This window comes from Takifugu rubripes, chromosome 19 (genome assembly GCF_901000725.2).
Source record: "Takifugu rubripes chromosome 19, fTakRub1.2, whole genome shotgun sequence".
Classification (NCBI taxonomy): Eukaryota; Metazoa; Chordata; class Actinopteri; order Tetraodontiformes; family Tetraodontidae; genus Takifugu; species Takifugu rubripes.
Window position 1 is genome coordinate 7,578,869 of NC_042303.1, and position 15,095 is coordinate 7,593,963.

Here is a 15,095-nt window from a genome sequence, read left to right on the forward strand (position 1 = left end):
CTTTTATTCTATTTTTCTTGTTTTTTTTAAAATTTGCATGAATTTAGGTATTAAAGTAAGTAAATATGTCAAACAAGGAAATGTATGTCAAACAAGGAAGGGCTTCTCTCCGTTTACTGCAGCTTTATGATTGTTTTTATTTACTTGAGTCTACGGTGCAGCATTGATTTCTGAATAACACTGCAACACTCAGCCGTGTGTTGAGCTAGAAAAGCTTCAACCAGCCAAATTTTACAAGGAAAATATTAAATTCACATCAGAAATCTAACAAAAGATCTTCATTTAGATGTTGCTCTTAGAATGATTAAAAATGTTGTTTGGCCTGTGAGCATTTTACCTTTACTATTTGTTGAAACCAGCTGTCTAATTTGTTTTTTAATGATGAGTTTATAGGGGTTTTTATTTTAATAAACAAAGTATAATTGGCTGTTACATTTCAGAGCTTCTGGATGATGTTGACATAGCTTAAATATTAGATAAAGCTTTTTTTTTTTTTTTTTTTAAAAAGATTATTATTATGCGCTTTGGTTAATAGGAAAATGTTTCTGCTAACATATTGGTTCATCACATATTGTCAAAAATCCAGTAATGAAGGACATAATGACTGGCTGTTAAATAAAATAAAAGTGATGTAAGCATTCAATTTACTTTCAAGGGTCATCAAATTCATTTGTTGTCAAATGTAAAAATTATTGTTTACGGTTCTCTTATAAGATAAAGTGGAGAGTTTTATATTTACATTTTTTCCCCATTTGTGTAATGTTTTTTTACCACATGAAACTGCAGCACAGCCACAGTCCAACAGCGCACGTTTAATTTAAAGTTGTCTTTTTGTTGAACCTCTAAACTCACGCACACCCGCCACAAACACGGGGGTGTATTCCTGTTACAATACCGCCCTCTAGTGTCCCTCTAGACCTCATTGCTGGCCATTAGCCCCCATTTGCAGTACTTCATTTTGGCCACTAGATGGCAGGAGACGCAGGGTAGTTATCTGCAGGCAAAGATGGCGGTACGGAAGAAAGACGGCGGCCCAAATGTAAAATATTTCGAAGCCTCTGATACCGTTTCTCAGTTTGATAATGTCCGCGTCTGGCTGGGAAAGAATTACAAAAAGGTACCGACCGCATGTTTTCTAACCATACAGCCCGAGCTCCCATATTTCAGCATGAAATGTGGGCACGTACATGTTAGGCAGAGGCAGTGACAAAGAGAGGAGGGAGGGTGCTGCTGAACGTCCAGCTGTTTGATTCACCAGAGCCGGGATACAAAAGGATGCAGAGCCGATGGCTGCAACCGACGCAGCCGCGAGCGGCGGCATCCGCCGAGACTTTGGGAGACTGATCCCAAAACGACGCACAAACAGACCGATATGGATTTTTGAAAGAAAAAAAAAAATCAAAGCCTTTCTGTAGCCAGGGGGCAGCAAGCTAGCAGGTTAGCCGGTCGGCTAATGCAGATCCAGATGTTGACGCTGGCGCGCCACGCTGACGTAAAGCCATGGCCCGTCTGGAACCACTGAGCGGGATGCTGGCCTCATAAAACACAGAGATGCATTCATTCTTTACTTTGAAACAGAAACAGCTGGTTGATAACAATCTTTTTTCTTTTTTTTTTTTTAAATAGTTTACAGGTCGAATTAACAAATTTTTCCCACAGTTCAAAATGACAGCAAACGCACCACAGCTTTCTCTCAACACATACTAGTCTGCTTTATGTGGCTTTAATCCCCCCCCAGTACATCCAGGCTGAGCCCCCCACCAACAAGTCTCTGTCCAGCCTGGTGGTCCAGCTTCTCCAGTTCCAGGAGGAGGTGTTTGGTCGACATGTCAGCAACCCTCCACTCACCAAGCTACCAGTATGACCACCTCGTACACACAGACACACGCGTGCGCACACACAGACACACACCATTTTATTCCATTCTGCTTTTCTTTTTGCAGATGAAGTGTTTTTTGGACTTTAAATCAGGGGGCGCTCTCTGCCACATCCTGGCTGCGGCCTACAAGTTCAAGAGTGACCAAGGATGGTAAGAGGTTCTTTCTAGCTGGTTGAAATGCTCGACACTGAGAGTGCTGTTGGATTTTGGCTGTGCTGCAGTTTCATGTGTAACTCCAGTCTAATTTCCTGGTAGGCGCAGGTTTGACTTCCAGAATCCCTCGCGGATGGACCGAAACGTGGAGATGTTCATGACGATTGAGAAGTCCTTAGTACAAGTGGGGTTTTTTTTGAGTGGAAGTATTAAAAGTTTGTTGTCAGCAGCAGTGAATAAATGAATGAACGCGCGTGTATTTTTCTTCCCGTCAGTACAACTGCCTGACGAGACCTGTCATCTACCTGAGCTCTGACATCGAGACAAAACTGCTCGGAAAACTGAAAGACATCATCAAAAGACATCAGGTGTGTGTAGAGGTTTTCACGATGAGTCCTCATTTGCTTAACTGAATGTCTTTTAATCCTGATGGGATTCATTACCCATCCCCGACAGGGCTCGGTAACTGAGGACAAAGCCTCCAGCTCCCACGTGGTTGTTCCTATTCCCACCAGTCTGGAGGAAGGTGAGGCCACAAACATTCAAATTAAGCATTTAGCCGAATTCTGCCTCCCTTGTTTCTGTCTTCTGATGCTATTGCCGCTTGTTTTTGGGTCCAGAGGAGTGGGTGCGCCCTGTGATGAAGAGAGACAAACAAGTGCTGCTACACTGGGGGTACTTTCCTGACAGGTAGGTGTGGATTTGCCATAAATACCTCTTAACATTCTTGCCACACATGCACAAGCTTGTCCTCCTTCTCTCCTTTGACCTTTGACCCCATCTTCCCCGTTTAGCTACGATACCTGGATTCCAGCCAGTGATGTTGAGGCTGCTGTGGAGGATCCTCCCAGCCCAGAAAAACCCAGAAAGGTCCATGCCAAGTGGATCCTAGACCTGGACCAGTACAACGAGTGGATGAACGAGGAGGACTATGAAGTGGGAGAGGGCTGCCCTAAGAGGAAGAGGATCTCGGCCAAGACGCTCACAGACGAGGTGACCACGCCGGACGAGCGGCGGGATAAGAAGCCCGGCAGCGCCAAAAAGAGGAAGCGCTCGCCTTCACCTTCCCCTCCACCTCCCCAGGAGAGCAAGAAGAAGAACACCAAAAAGGGGTGCGTGTTCAAAGTGATGTGGCACAATTGAATATCCTGGTCCTGTTTCAGGTTTCTTCCAGTTACCATGGTGTGTGTGTGTGTGTGTGTGTGTGTGTGTGTGTGTGCATTTGCAGGCCAACAACTCCATACACCAAATCCAAACGGGGCCAGAGGGAGGAGGAGCAGGAAGATCTGACTAAGGACTTGGATGAATCGTCTCCTGTCCCAGCGTCTGAAGATGGAAACCCAGCCAAGACCAGTACGGCTCCGCCCAAACCTCATTGATCTCAACTTCTCAAATGCAAAGTCTGAAAAACTAGTTGCTGACACTTCACTTTCTGATGGCAGATAACACCAAGAAGGACTCCGAGTCGACCCCCATCAAGGGAGGAACAGATCTCGGTGAGCCAGATGTTTTTCGGTGTCCTCTTGACCGCCTGGCTGTTTAATCAATCTAAAATAACTTTGATTTATCCAGATGAGCAAGAGGACGAGTCCATGGAAACAACAGGAAAGGTAAAGAGGCTCCTTAGATACGAGGACTTTAGGGGAAAGAACCTGAAATGACCATTTGAACGTGTCTTGTTGGTGAAACAGGAGGAAGAGGAAGGTTCCCCGAGTGTGAAGGGCGAGCCGGTGAAAGGCTCAGACCTGCACGAGGACAACGTGACGGAACAAACCCATCACATCATCATTCCCAGCTACGCCGCCTGGTTCGATTACAACAGGTGAGAGGAAAGAATCCAGAAGAACAGATGTGTTTCACAGCTGCGGCTTCCTAACAACACGTGTCTTCCTCCAGCGTGCACGCGATCGAGCGCAGAGCTCTTCCGGAGTTCTTCAACGGGAAGAACAAATCCAAAACGCCCGAAATGTGCGTAGGCCACCCAGTATTTAGATATAACGACATAGAGATTTGCATTAGTACGCCTTCATCCAAGCACCTCCCTGCTTCTCTTCAGTTACCTGGCCTACAGGAACTTCATGATTGACACCTACCGGCTGAACCCTCAGGAGTACCTGACCTCCACTGCCTGCCGCAGGAACCTGGCAGGAGACGTGTGCGCCATCATGAGGTGGGCCTGAATACCCCCCCCCCCCTTCCCACACACACACACACTTCCTCCAGATGTTGGCTGACATCTAATGTCCACGTCCGTCTGCCGCAGGGTCCACGCCTTCCTGGAGCAGTGGGGTCTGATCAACTACCAGGTGGACTCCGAGAGCCGGCCCACACCCATGGGTCCTCCCCCCACCTCACACTTCCACGTGTTGGCAGACACTCCCTCCAGTTTGGTGCCTCTGCAGCCAAAGACATCCCAGGTCCACAAACACCTCTGCGCAAAAGGCACATTTTCAAAACGCTTTGTCGTTTGACGTTCTGTCCTGTGTTCCCGCAGACCCCCGCCACCCAGCCCATGATGTCTTTCCCTGAAAAAGTCAAGGACAAATCAGTGGATCTGCAAAACTTTGGCCTGAGAACCGACATGTACAGCAAGAAGGCCGGTTCTGCAAAGGTACGCGAGAGAAAACGTCCCTCTGGAGGACGAATCCGCAGTGATTTCCGATGGCCTGATAATTCTGCCAATGCTTGTACACAGAGTAAGAGTGCGGCGAGCTCCACGAGAGACTGGACCGAGCAAGAAACTCTGCTACTACTTGAGGTACCAGTTCAGAATAATGGTGATGCTTCACTCTCTGTTCAGACTGTGAATAAAAACGTGGTGCCTGATGTGGCCCGCCTTCCATTCAGGGCCTGGAAATGTACAAGGATGACTGGAATAAGGTGTCGGAGCACGTTGGCAGCCGCACGCAAGACGAATGCATCCTGCACTTCCTGCGGCTGCCCATCGAAGACCCTTACATGGAGGACAGCTCCTCGTCCCTGGGACCACTTGCCTACCAGCCGATCCCGTTCAGCCAGGCGGGGAACCCGGTGATGAGCACCGTGGCCTTTCTGGCGTCCGTTGTCGACCCACGTGTGGCCTCAGCTGCAGCCAAATCTGCTCTGGGTGAGAAGGAACTTCAAATCTAAGGAATACCAGCCTGTCATGTACCTCAGTCATCAACACACACACACCCCCCCCTTCTCTCCTCAGAGGAGTTTTCTCGTATGAAGGAGGAGGTTCCCGCAGCGCTTGTGGAGGCTCACGTGCGGCGGGTGGAGGAGGCGGCGAGGGTCAGCGGTCGCCAGGACCCGCTGTACGGACTGGAAGGGAGTGGCATCGCAGGCACCGGGCTGGAGGACGGAGACAGGCCAGGTAGGATGGACACACACGTGGCCGAGAGTAAAAGAGATGTAACAAAAGGAGAAATAAAACGAGTGTTTGTGGGGTTTTTTCATCTCCAGATGAAAACAGTGACGAATGTAAGAGTGACGGCCAATCAAATGAAGAGAAGAGGGAGGCTAAGGTATGATGCGTGCTTGGAGTTTCAGAACTGGAGAATACTACACTTGTGGAGACATGATGTGTTTTTTGTGCCTTTTGATAGAGAGAACTTCCCGTTTTCAGTGTTTTCTCTCACTGTGCTGTGTTTAATTTCACACTCAGGACAGCAAAAATGGAGCCCCTGAGGAAGAGGAGAAGCAGGCAGAAAATGGGAAGAAGGAAGAAGAGAGAGGAAAAGAACAAGAAGGGGAGAGAGAAGGGGACAAAACGGACTCAGAGATGGGTACAACGCGGCTGGCAAGAAAGAGAAATGAAGTCCTCCTCAAAGGATGGAAGTATTTGAAGTCTTTTTTCCCTCCATAGGTGATGCAGATAAGGAGAAGGATGGGAAAGAGGGAGCAGAGGAGGGTCAGAGAGAGGGGGAGAGCGAGGGAGAACGGAAAGCAAAGGTGGAGCGCGATGTAGGAGAAGGCAACCTGGCCACAGCTGCTGCGTCCGCACTAGCCGCTGCCGCCGTCAAAGCCAAGGTGACGCTAGCCACTGTTTTAGCACCCGCGTGTTTTTATTTCGATCTAAAGGGTTTTTCTCGCTCCCCCCTGAAGCACTTGGCTGCGGTGGAAGAGAGGAAGATCAAATCTCTGGTGGCTCTGCTGGTAGAAACGCAGATGAAGAAGCTGGAGATCAAACTGCGGCACTTTGAAGAGCTGGAGACGATCATGGACAGAGAGAGGGAGGCGGTGAGTGGGGCATTCTGGGAAATGTAGTGTTGCAAAGGCAGGGACAATGGCGAAACTAACGGTTGTGGCGTCTACCCGCGCAGCTGGAGTACCAGCGTCAGCAGCTGCTGGCTGACCGTCAGTCTTTCCACATGGAGCAGCTCAAGTACGCGGAGATGAGGGCCCGTCAGCAGCACTTCCAGCAGATCCAGCACCAGCAGCACAGCCAGACTGTGGGTTCTCACTCCAACCAGGCCTCCTCGGGCCCACCACCCCAGAGCACTCCTCATCTGCCCTCCAGCGCGGTGGCTCCACAGCCTGCTCCCAGCCCCGCCCCCCCGACCTCATCCGCTCCGGCCTCTGAATCACAGCCTGCTCACACCTCACCCCCGTACCCCCCGGGCCAGACTCCGGCCGCCCACTCCGGTTCCAGCACCACCCCCGGACTCCACGGTGAGCTTCAAATAACGATCTAAAAGAGATGTAAAACCAGATGTAGGTAGAGGTATTTATCTTAACTGTTGGTACCCGTCCCGTGTTTGTCCCGCCCAGAGCCGACCACTCCTCTTCCTGGAGAAACGCTCCACCCCACGGCTCCCGCCGCGGCCCCGCAGTGAGAACAGTTCTGCCATCTGAATCTAGCTGGCGTCATCCGAAACCAAGCGTCATAACCTGAAGAAACCACCCATTTTACATGTCGAACTCTTTTACTTTGATATGCGGAGGGGAAAAAACAGAGAACAAGCCACCTAAACTCTGACTTTTGAATTCAAAAGAAGAAAAGAAAAACACGCCGGGGGGGCCAAAACCCCACCTGTTTTTTTTTTAAAAAAAAAACCAAACACCAGAGATCTGGTCGACTCGTAACAACGCGGCGACACTCGTGAAAAAAAAAAAGAAAAAAAAGGACTCATCTCGTGTGTTCAGTGTTTTGTGTTTTTTGGAAATTTCTGCATTTATTTTCAAGTGTCACGCCTCCCCCTTCCCGAGAAAACATTTTACACGAGGTACTAATTGAGATATCCAGTATATAGAATGCACTTTCAACGTGTTTCCGAGCTCTCGTGGGAAAAACAAAAAACAAAAAGCAAAACTTGAAGCAGTCTGTGAATTTGAACTATAGCACTTAAACCATCCTCGTCGTGGCTTCCTGGCGGGATGATCCCTCGTTCCTGTTTGGAAAAAACAGTCACGGGAAAACAAAAGGTACTGTAAAAACTGGATTCGCTGTTACGCGCCAACCCCCCCCCCCCTCAGTTTTTTGAAAGTACTGACAGCATGATCGCGACTTCTTGAACTATCTCATCATTCACGGTCGATCAGCAGCACTTAGATTCGACAAAAGAAGAAAATTGTTGGAGTTTCGTGAAGAATGTAGTTTTATTTGAAGGCGTGGGAATATCGATTCCACCAGCACAAACATATTTTATTCCCACTCATCTTTTTTTTACAAAAAAAAAAACATTTACACTTTATCGCTTTTATATACATTACTATTTTTTTTAATTTTTCTTTGTACTTGTATATTATTGGTAGCCAGTATTTACTCTTGAGTGCAGTGTGACTGTTGGATGAGTGTGTGTGTGTGTGTGTGTGAGAAGGATTGCCATTACAATGTGTGGAACATTCATTACAAAACACTTATTTTCTGTGCCATTTGCAGTATCGTAAAAGGTTGAAGGATTAAAAAAAAAAAAAAAAATCAAACTTCTGTCATCAGGCGGTGAAACCGTTAATCCAGTATTTCTCAGCGCTCCACCGCTGTGAGCACATCTGTATTATTACTGCATTGTGTGGATTCTGTGATATAAACGTGTCTATTGAGTTTCTGTGTTTCTGGTTTGTTTTAACCTTTTTTTCCCCCCTCCCCGAAAGTAGCAGAAGTTCATCAGATTGATAATAAAATGGTAGAAGTCAAAACTTTGTCGGGTAAATCGAGTCGGCGCCGATGTCGACGACTGCCGCTTGTGCTGAAAAGGTCAGATTTCAATGACAAATTCTTGGTGAACCAATAAAGCCGTTAAAAGAGGAATACATGGACGGTGGTTTGTATTCTGCAAGGCACCAGCAGCAAGAAGGTTATGGGTTTGATCCCCTTTGTGCTGGGTCTTCCCTCCCACATCTTTGACTCAAGAACACTCGCAATCACAGCATGGAAACTTGTTTTTATTGACAGGATCTTTTCCAGTAACACAACAGGCTCAGTAGTTAAAGTGGAATGGAGTGGAGGAAGGATCCATACGAGGAATGTTTCCGTTGGAGAGGAGGATTGACCACACGAGAACAAAAAAGGCACGTTCTTCAAGTAAAATAGACAAAAAAAAAAATTGCAAGATGTGGGAGGTAGGAAGACATGGAATGAACCACAAGATGAAGGAAAAAACAAAAACAATACATTAAAGCAGGAATAAAGTTAAACTGACGCTTTTGAGATCCTCAACCGTTCATCACCATCCGGACGAGTTCTGCGGGGAAAGGAAAGTCAGCCGTCAGGTCACTTTCTGCATCTGGACGTGCGCAAAAAGAAACCTAGAATGTCCGAACCCACCAAGTGAAATCCCTTCAACTAAGCACCGTCCCTGCTACGTGACCCACCATGAACTCACACACACATTAGTCAGCAGCTGCCTTAAGTTGTAAATGGATGAAGATGGGAATGATTTTTCCCCCCCTCACATACATTTAAATGTTTTACTTAAGTCAGACTATCATGACTAAACAGTGACACTGTCAGGTCATACCTTCGTAGTTAATACAGCCATTGGCGTCTTCATGTCCAGCTAAGAGCGTCTCCACCTCCTCCTCTGTCATTTTTTCACCTGAACCACAAACAAGAAATTATTAGGTTTCAAAAAAATTTGAAATGAATAAAAAGGGATGCTCGTCTTCCCCCAACCTAGTGTGGTGAGTACATGACGCAGCTCGGCTCCCATCACCGTTCCGTTTCCCTCCTTGTCAAACACGCGCAGACCCTCCACGATGTCCTCAAACGAGCCCTGGTCCTTGTTCTTGGCGATGTCCTGAAGCTTGGGCAGGAACTGCTCAAAGTCCAGTAACTTGTGGTTCATCTCTGTAAATGGTTAGATAGGAAAACGTTGTTGTTGAGGAATCACCTGGCCAGAGAGCCACAACTATCACCTGATCCTCTAATCACTACTGCTGCACTAATCTACTCCTTTGACTAGTTAATCAGAGGCTTGCCTTCTATCTTGGGGTTTCCCAGGACCTTAAGCACATCAGCATTGATGGGATTCTGTCCCAGGGCCCGCATGACATCACCACACTGGCTGTAAGTGATCTTCCCATCACCTGTCCGGTCAAATAAATAGAACGCCTCCTTGAACTCTAGGATGAAAACAGAAAGGCAGAATTCAGATCACAAAACCACTGACAACCGTTCCACAGACAACAGGTTCACACAAGAAGAATGTTTACCTAGACAAATGCAGGACTTCATTTGACAAACAGTCAAATGTCAGTGTCCCGGGGATACAACCACTAACAGCGAAAAAATACACCTGCTACGTTCAAAGAGCATCTTGATTTTAAGGTTTAAACCTTAACGCCGATCATCATTTTTCATGTTTTCTCTTCAACAGCATATGTTTTTCCTGAACAAAACTTGGTCAAACTGGATCCATATTTTGTTGATAACATGCAAAAACCGTGTGTTACAAAAACAGACAAAGGCCAGGACATAAAGTGCTGCTGTCAGCGACCATGCAAACATTCAGGTCTTATCTGCTGAAGTCTTGTGACAATAACAAAATTAGCACGGTGCTATTTGCATTGATGAAATGTCACCGGTTTGACAAAGCCAACGTCTGCGCTCGTACAACACACACTTAAGTGTTCAAATAAATGCGACGAATGCAGCTTTAGACAAGAATGTTGACATTTGCAGATTAAACCGTCATTTATCAAGAACAACTTGCACGGTTCTGCAGACAAACATGGGACCTTCTGCATTAAAACGTCCTGCAGAACCCTGCAAGACTGGGAGTGATGGGGCGGAATGCAACCATAAGCAGGCAGCAAAGACTCTGATCTACCTGTTTTATACAAGTGTCACTAAAGAAGTTCTTCTACCTGCCACACCTTTCCAGACAACACCCTGCTGAACACAACCAGTCTTTGTTAGGGCCGCCTGAATACATGCATATTCTAGGCGAGGAGTGGTAAATGCATGAGTTGTTGGTTTAATTCTCAACAATTAGTGGCAGTGCAGCATTCTGTCCGGGAGGAATTTTAAATATTAACTATTGAACACGCGATTTCAGCCAGCAGCGAGTTTGGTCAGACCGGGGATGAGTTACCTGAAATGATCCCCAGGGTTGCAAAAACACGATCTGCTGGAGCTACCAGATCATATTAACGAGCTCCTGCATCGCTTGGAAATGTAGACATTTTGGTTGTTTTTTAGAAAAGACGCGTCAACCTAAACCAATAGCAACGATATCACATTTGGTAATCATGATAACTCACCAATTATTTGGTCCTCGGTGAATTCGGACTATTTGACGAACAGTTAAAAGGGGGGAAAGAGAAAATAACTGCAGTTAGATGCAGGAAATCGAAAATAATCGAACGTTCCATTAAAGGACTGTGGCTAAAGCCTTATTATTAAAGCTAGCTTAAAAGACTAATGTAGACAGGCCTCTATTTAACGTGAGTTAGCATGCAATCTAAATACCAATAAAATAAGCAAAAGGATCTAGTTCTATCAAACAAAGCTATTAAGGCCGATAAATAAGAATTTTACCATGTTTCCGTTCGGCGACTAGTTGACAGACGGCGGATCGCGAACCTTCAGCGCTCTTCTTCGATGTCTCGGCTTTTATAGCGCTTCAAAAAGTTAGGATTGCTCACTACCGCCCCCAGTGATCAGGAGTGTGTATGTTTGAAGCCCACACGTAGATGAGATACTTCTACTAATAAATATCTCACTTGAATTCCTTACCAAGTAATCAAATACAACCTTATTTCCCCTATTTACTCTCCTGTACACAAGTCGTATTTGCTTCATATTTACAATTATGATTTGGATAGACATTGCAGCGCATCTCCGACGTCATATCCGTTTGTGCAGCAAAAGCCACCGGTGAAAGGCCTCAGGCACGCGCCACACCTTTGTTTTAGAAAATTATCCTAATGTAAAAATGATAAATAGAGCTTAATGCCAGTTAATGAATGTAATAATTCAGCTGCCGCGGCTAAGTTCCTGCTATAATACATAAAGTCTTTCACACGTAAAATGAGATGTTTATTTCTTTCAAAAACAGACTTTGTTAGACTTGTAATTTCATCAAATATCATGGCCTAAGCTGAAATTCATACTACCACTGTGTGACTGATGTAAATATGGAAACTGTCAACAATTTTATCCTCAGAGAAATAAAAACACAATAAATTTAACAAAGGATTTCCTTCCTCATTTCTCTTCATTGACCGTCTCTCCACACTGAAAACGGACAAAGTCAAGCACACGGGCCTGTTGACCTCTGAGGAACTGTGCCACAGTCCTGCTGGGGTCTCCCAGGAATGTCTGTGGCAAAAGGCGTGTCTCACTTTCCCCACAGGGCAGGTCGTCCATGTTGCCGAGAGACTCGGGAGCCTCCCCGACTACATGCCGTCCCAGTTTGCGTCCTAGAACTTCCTCCTCACCCTCCTTTCCACCCTCAAAAACGACCAGGGCGCCATACCGACCCATGGCTAGTTCAGTCTGGGTGCCCACATCGCCGTGGACATATGAGCCGATATGCCAGCCTGCAGGGACGCCCAGAGCTACAGCTCGCTTCAGTGACATGTTCTCACCGAGTCGACCTGAGGAAAAATGAAAAATGGCTGGATCACACATTCATACAGCATATATTGATTACCTTATTTCTTCTTTTTTTTTTTTTAAGTCATTGCCAACAACCATTTGTACGATAACAAAAAATTGACACTTGAGAAAGATGTTCCCAGATAATAATGACATCTGTAAAACATTGACTACAGTAAGAACTCTAAACTTTTAATTAAACAAAAAACAGAATGCAAACAAAGTCAAGACTGTGTGGACATGAGACTATAATCACTTAGGTCAACTTAAAGAAGCTAAATATTATATGGAAAGACCAGTTCTACTGTACAGCACACAGAATGTTCTGACCTTGATGGGTTGTGAAGCAGTGTGACCTCTTCCAAACCAATCTTGCTGAAAATACATTTATTTAAAGACTTGTATTTTTCATTCTAATCAGACCTTTCTCAAACTGAAGTTTTAATTTTAGTCCCTTAATCTTGAGGTCAGAACCTGAGGTAACTGCAGTTTTATACAGAATGTCCAGCACACATTCTGAGAGAATCTATTCTAAAGGCAGGTTAAATCTAATCCTCACTGATTTGTGATTAGAGGGGAAAGTAGGAGGAACGGGCTTTGGTGTAAAAAGCACTGATGTACTGACCGATTGCGAGAGCCACTTGGTCGGCAAGTGAGACTCCGTCAGCCGTACTCAGTTTGCTTAAATCTTCAGTTGACAGAAAATTCTAGAAAAACAAACGACAATACAATCAAAGCACAGAGAATGAGCTTTAACGCAACCTACATGTCTTTCATTAAGCTACCTTTACATATCCTGCTTGGTCTTTCTTCTGACGGTGAGCCAGGGAGGCAAACGCCACGTTCTTCACCAGCTGCTGGAACTTCTCATTGCGAGCCACAAAATCTGTCTCACAGTTAACCTGTATAACCCACAATTCCACACGTTTGAATCGGTCAGGTGTTAAACCAAAATAATAAACGTAATCATTTTAATATGGTAATAGCCTCACCTCCACCATCACTGCTTCGTTGTTTCCAATGAACAAACCTACGAGGCCCTCTTTGGTTTTTCGTCCTTCCAGCTTGTTTGCTTTGGTCCAGCCCTCTTTCTGAGCCTGTTCGTGCAACCAGGTTTCAGCCTAAAAACAAGTCAAAATAACAATATTATTCAACTTCTGCTTGTGGTTGTGTGACACAGACACAGACATTGTGTATCACCGCTGTGCTTACCTGTGTGACGTCATTGTCAAACTTCTCCAGGGCTTTTTTGCAGTTGGTGAAGGTGTAGCCGGTGTTTTTTCGTAGTTTCATCAGGAGAGCCTTCTCTGCTGCCAGGAGTTTACATCCTGTGTGTAACGACTGTACATGCTGGCAAACACTGACCTGGAAAAAGGCGACATTTAACAACGAGGAACGGAGCTTCTCAAAAGGCCATTGACCTTAGCCTGAAATATACAATCACTCTGCTACAAAAGGCCCAACTAAATGTGATGCACACACCCATGCTGCAATAATTATAGCAAACGCAATAAAAGTGTAAAAGAAAGTGTAGTAAATAATTGTATTTCTGAACGTAGTTGATGTTTGACACTCAGGACTATCGTCCGTCATGAAGTTTTAGTTGGAAGTTAAGAATTTTAAGATGAAGGTACTCACCTTCGCCACTGTTCTGGCTAAAAAGCCTAACGACATTGTTATAGATTTCTAAAATTGAGAGGATAGTTACAACACAAGCTTGTGACTGTAATGTCATTGAAAACCACGCTGGGTATGGAAGCCGAGGAGGCTCTAAAGAGTCCCCTTAATGCTGCTTAGGGCCCCCTGCAGGACAGGAGTGCATTATACATAAAGTTCCCGTTTACGTGATTTACAAGAATGAAATGTGATTTTATAACAACCACAAAACGTTGCTGCTTCAAGTTAAATAAAAAAAAAAACCATAAACCATTTATGTCTGTGGAGGTTCTCAGTCATCCAGGTCATAATTCTGGAAGATGAATCTTGGACCTGGACTGTTTTGAGTTTCTTTTGTGTTTCACCTCTCGTTCAGAGTGTTGATGTGTTCCACAGAGGCTTTCACTTCCAGCGTTTTGATCGTGACCCAAGAGTCATCCACATCTTTATAGAGGAGACAGAGAAGAAATGCCCACGAAAGAAAACAACATTGTTATTCCATATGTTGCAGGGCTTTCTGAGAAGCTCAGGAGGATTTTCAACAAACACCACATCCCAGTGCATTTCGGACAAAACACAGAAACTCAGCAGTCCATTTGATAGACAAAAGATACTCCTTTGAGTACAATAAGGTACAGGTTGTGGCCAGCAAGGTAGAGATGGTTTAAGGGAGGAGTGAAAGAAGCCATCGACAAACTGGAAAGACCATCATTAAACAGGGGTGGGAGTCACCCCCAGGAGGAGAAGAGGCCAGTCACACATGGCTACAAGTGAAACTAACGTAGCCTATTGTTTCATTGGCTTCATAATGAGGAGCGACGCAACCAACAACCAGGCGACTGAAGCTCCAGATGTGTTCATGGCTCCTGAAGAGTACAAGTACCTGGAACTCCTAAACAGTCAGTTTGATGAAGCCTCTTGGATGAGAGGTGAAACTGTTGTGACTCCTACTCTGGCCCCACCTCCTCCTGTGCAATCAGCTCAACCACCACCACCCGTGCCCTCTCCTCCAGCTGCACCCAAACGACTCTGCACCCATAAAAGGCCCCTCTGCACTCAGGCCAGTGCTTGATCTAACTGATGTTTTGGCAACACGTTCCGTCGACCCAGCATCTCTCCAGGCTCCCCAGCGACGCCCCAGCGACGCCCCAGCGCCTCTCTGCGTCTTCCAGCGCCTTCCAGCGCCTCTCTGTGTCTCCCTGCATCTTCCAGCGACTCCCTGTGACCCCCAGCGCCTCTCTGTGTCTCCCTGCGTCTTCCAGCGACTCCCAGCATTCTCCGGCGTCTCCCCCTGCTCCTCTGCAACCTTCCTAGCCCCCCTTCCTCTGACCTCTTCCCCTTCCTCGGACGGATTTCCCCTGGCCTCTGGACACTTGGACTCCC

At 46.0% G+C, this 15,095-nt stretch overlaps 3 protein-coding genes across 4 annotated transcripts; 1 reads left to right on the plus strand and 2 right to left on the minus strand.

Moving 5' to 3' along the window:
• The first annotated feature begins 981 nt into the window (after positions 1–981).
• Positions 982–8,054, plus strand: smarcc2 (SWI/SNF related BAF chromatin remodeling complex subunit C2). The gene is made up of 25 exons (XM_003973162.3): positions 982–1,117; positions 1,739–1,858; positions 1,944–2,029; positions 2,135–2,216; positions 2,308–2,400; positions 2,489–2,558; positions 2,653–2,722; positions 2,827–3,144; positions 3,261–3,385; positions 3,475–3,528; positions 3,605–3,642; positions 3,724–3,854; positions 3,929–4,000; positions 4,089–4,202; positions 4,296–4,449; positions 4,527–4,643; positions 4,728–4,790; positions 4,880–5,138; positions 5,226–5,387; positions 5,477–5,538; positions 5,679–5,799; positions 5,880–6,043; positions 6,119–6,253; positions 6,337–6,685; positions 6,785–8,054. Exons 1-25 carry the CDS (start codon positions 1,007–1,009, stop codon positions 6,847–6,849), a joined length of 3,135 nt encoding a protein of 1,044 aa, XP_003973211.3. The 5' UTR covers positions 982–1,006; the 3' UTR covers positions 6,850–8,054.
• Positions 8,055–8,377: 323 nt separating this feature from the next.
• Positions 8,378–11,119, minus strand: myl6 (myosin, light chain 6, alkali, smooth muscle and non-muscle). Of its 2 annotated transcripts, XM_011613751.2 has the most exons (7): positions 10,995–11,119; positions 10,718–10,745; positions 9,434–9,577; positions 9,129–9,302; positions 8,974–9,051; positions 8,656–8,697; positions 8,378–8,531 (listed from the first exon to the last, which is right to left on the minus strand). In XM_011613751.2, the coding sequence occupies exons 1-6, from the start codon at positions 10,995–10,997 to the stop codon at positions 8,669–8,671; spliced, it is 456 nt and encodes a 151-aa protein (XP_011612053.1). In that variant the 5' UTR covers positions 10,998–11,119; the 3' UTR covers positions 8,378–8,531; positions 8,656–8,668. The 2 variants fall into 2 exon arrangements, with proteins under 2 accessions (XP_011612053.1, XP_011612051.1); XM_011613749.2 differs by having other exon boundaries at positions 8,378–8,697.
• A 354-nt stretch (positions 11,120–11,473) lies between these two features.
• Positions 11,474–13,854, minus strand: tsfm (Ts translation elongation factor, mitochondrial). The gene is made up of 6 exons (XM_003973164.3): positions 13,695–13,854; positions 13,269–13,421; positions 13,049–13,177; positions 12,842–12,958; positions 12,682–12,763; positions 11,474–12,055 (listed from the first exon to the last, which is right to left on the minus strand). Exons 1-6 carry the CDS (start codon positions 13,728–13,730, stop codon positions 11,664–11,666), a joined length of 909 nt encoding a protein of 302 aa, XP_003973213.1. The 5' UTR covers positions 13,731–13,854; the 3' UTR covers positions 11,474–11,663.
• Between the last annotated feature and the right edge of the window lie 1,241 nt (positions 13,855–15,095).

What these genes read in the sequence shown, in the direction of transcription:
- smarcc2 (XM_003973162.3), top strand. Translation starts at nt 1,007, where the DNA reads ATGGCGGTACGGAAGAAAGACGGCGGCCCAAATGTAAAATATTTCGAA. An exon ending in TGGGAAAGAATTACAAAAAG is followed by an intron (nt 1,118 to 1,738) that starts GTACCGACCGCA and finishes ATCCCCCCCCAG; the next exon opens with TACATCCAGGCTGAGCCCCC. An exon ending in CCATGGAAACAACAGGAAAG is followed by an intron (nt 3,643 to 3,723) that starts GTAAAGAGGCTC and finishes TTGGTGAAACAG; the next exon opens with GAGGAAGAGGAAGGTTCCCC.
- tsfm (XM_003973164.3), bottom strand. Translation starts at nt 13,730, where the DNA reads ATGTCGTTAGGCTTTTTAGCCAGAACAGTGGCGAAG. An exon ending in ACGAAGCAGTGATGGTGGAG is followed by an intron (nt 12,959 to 13,048) that starts GTGAGGCTATTA and finishes TGGGTTATACAG; the next exon opens with GTTAACTGTGAGACAGATTT. An exon ending in CCAAGTGGCTCTCGCAATCG is followed by an intron (nt 12,056 to 12,681) that starts GTCAGTACATCA and finishes ATTTTTCCTCAG; the next exon opens with GTCGACTCGGTGAGAACATG.
- myl6 (XM_011613751.2), bottom strand. An exon ending in TCATGTACTCACCACACTAG is followed by an intron (nt 9,052 to 9,128) that starts GTTGGGGGAAGA and finishes TTTGTGGTTCAG; the next exon opens with GTGAAAAAATGACAGAGGAG. An exon ending in TGGCTGTATTAACTACGAAG is followed by an intron (nt 8,698 to 8,973) that starts GTATGACCTGAC and finishes CTTTCCCCGCAG; the next exon opens with AACTCGTCCGGATGGTGATG.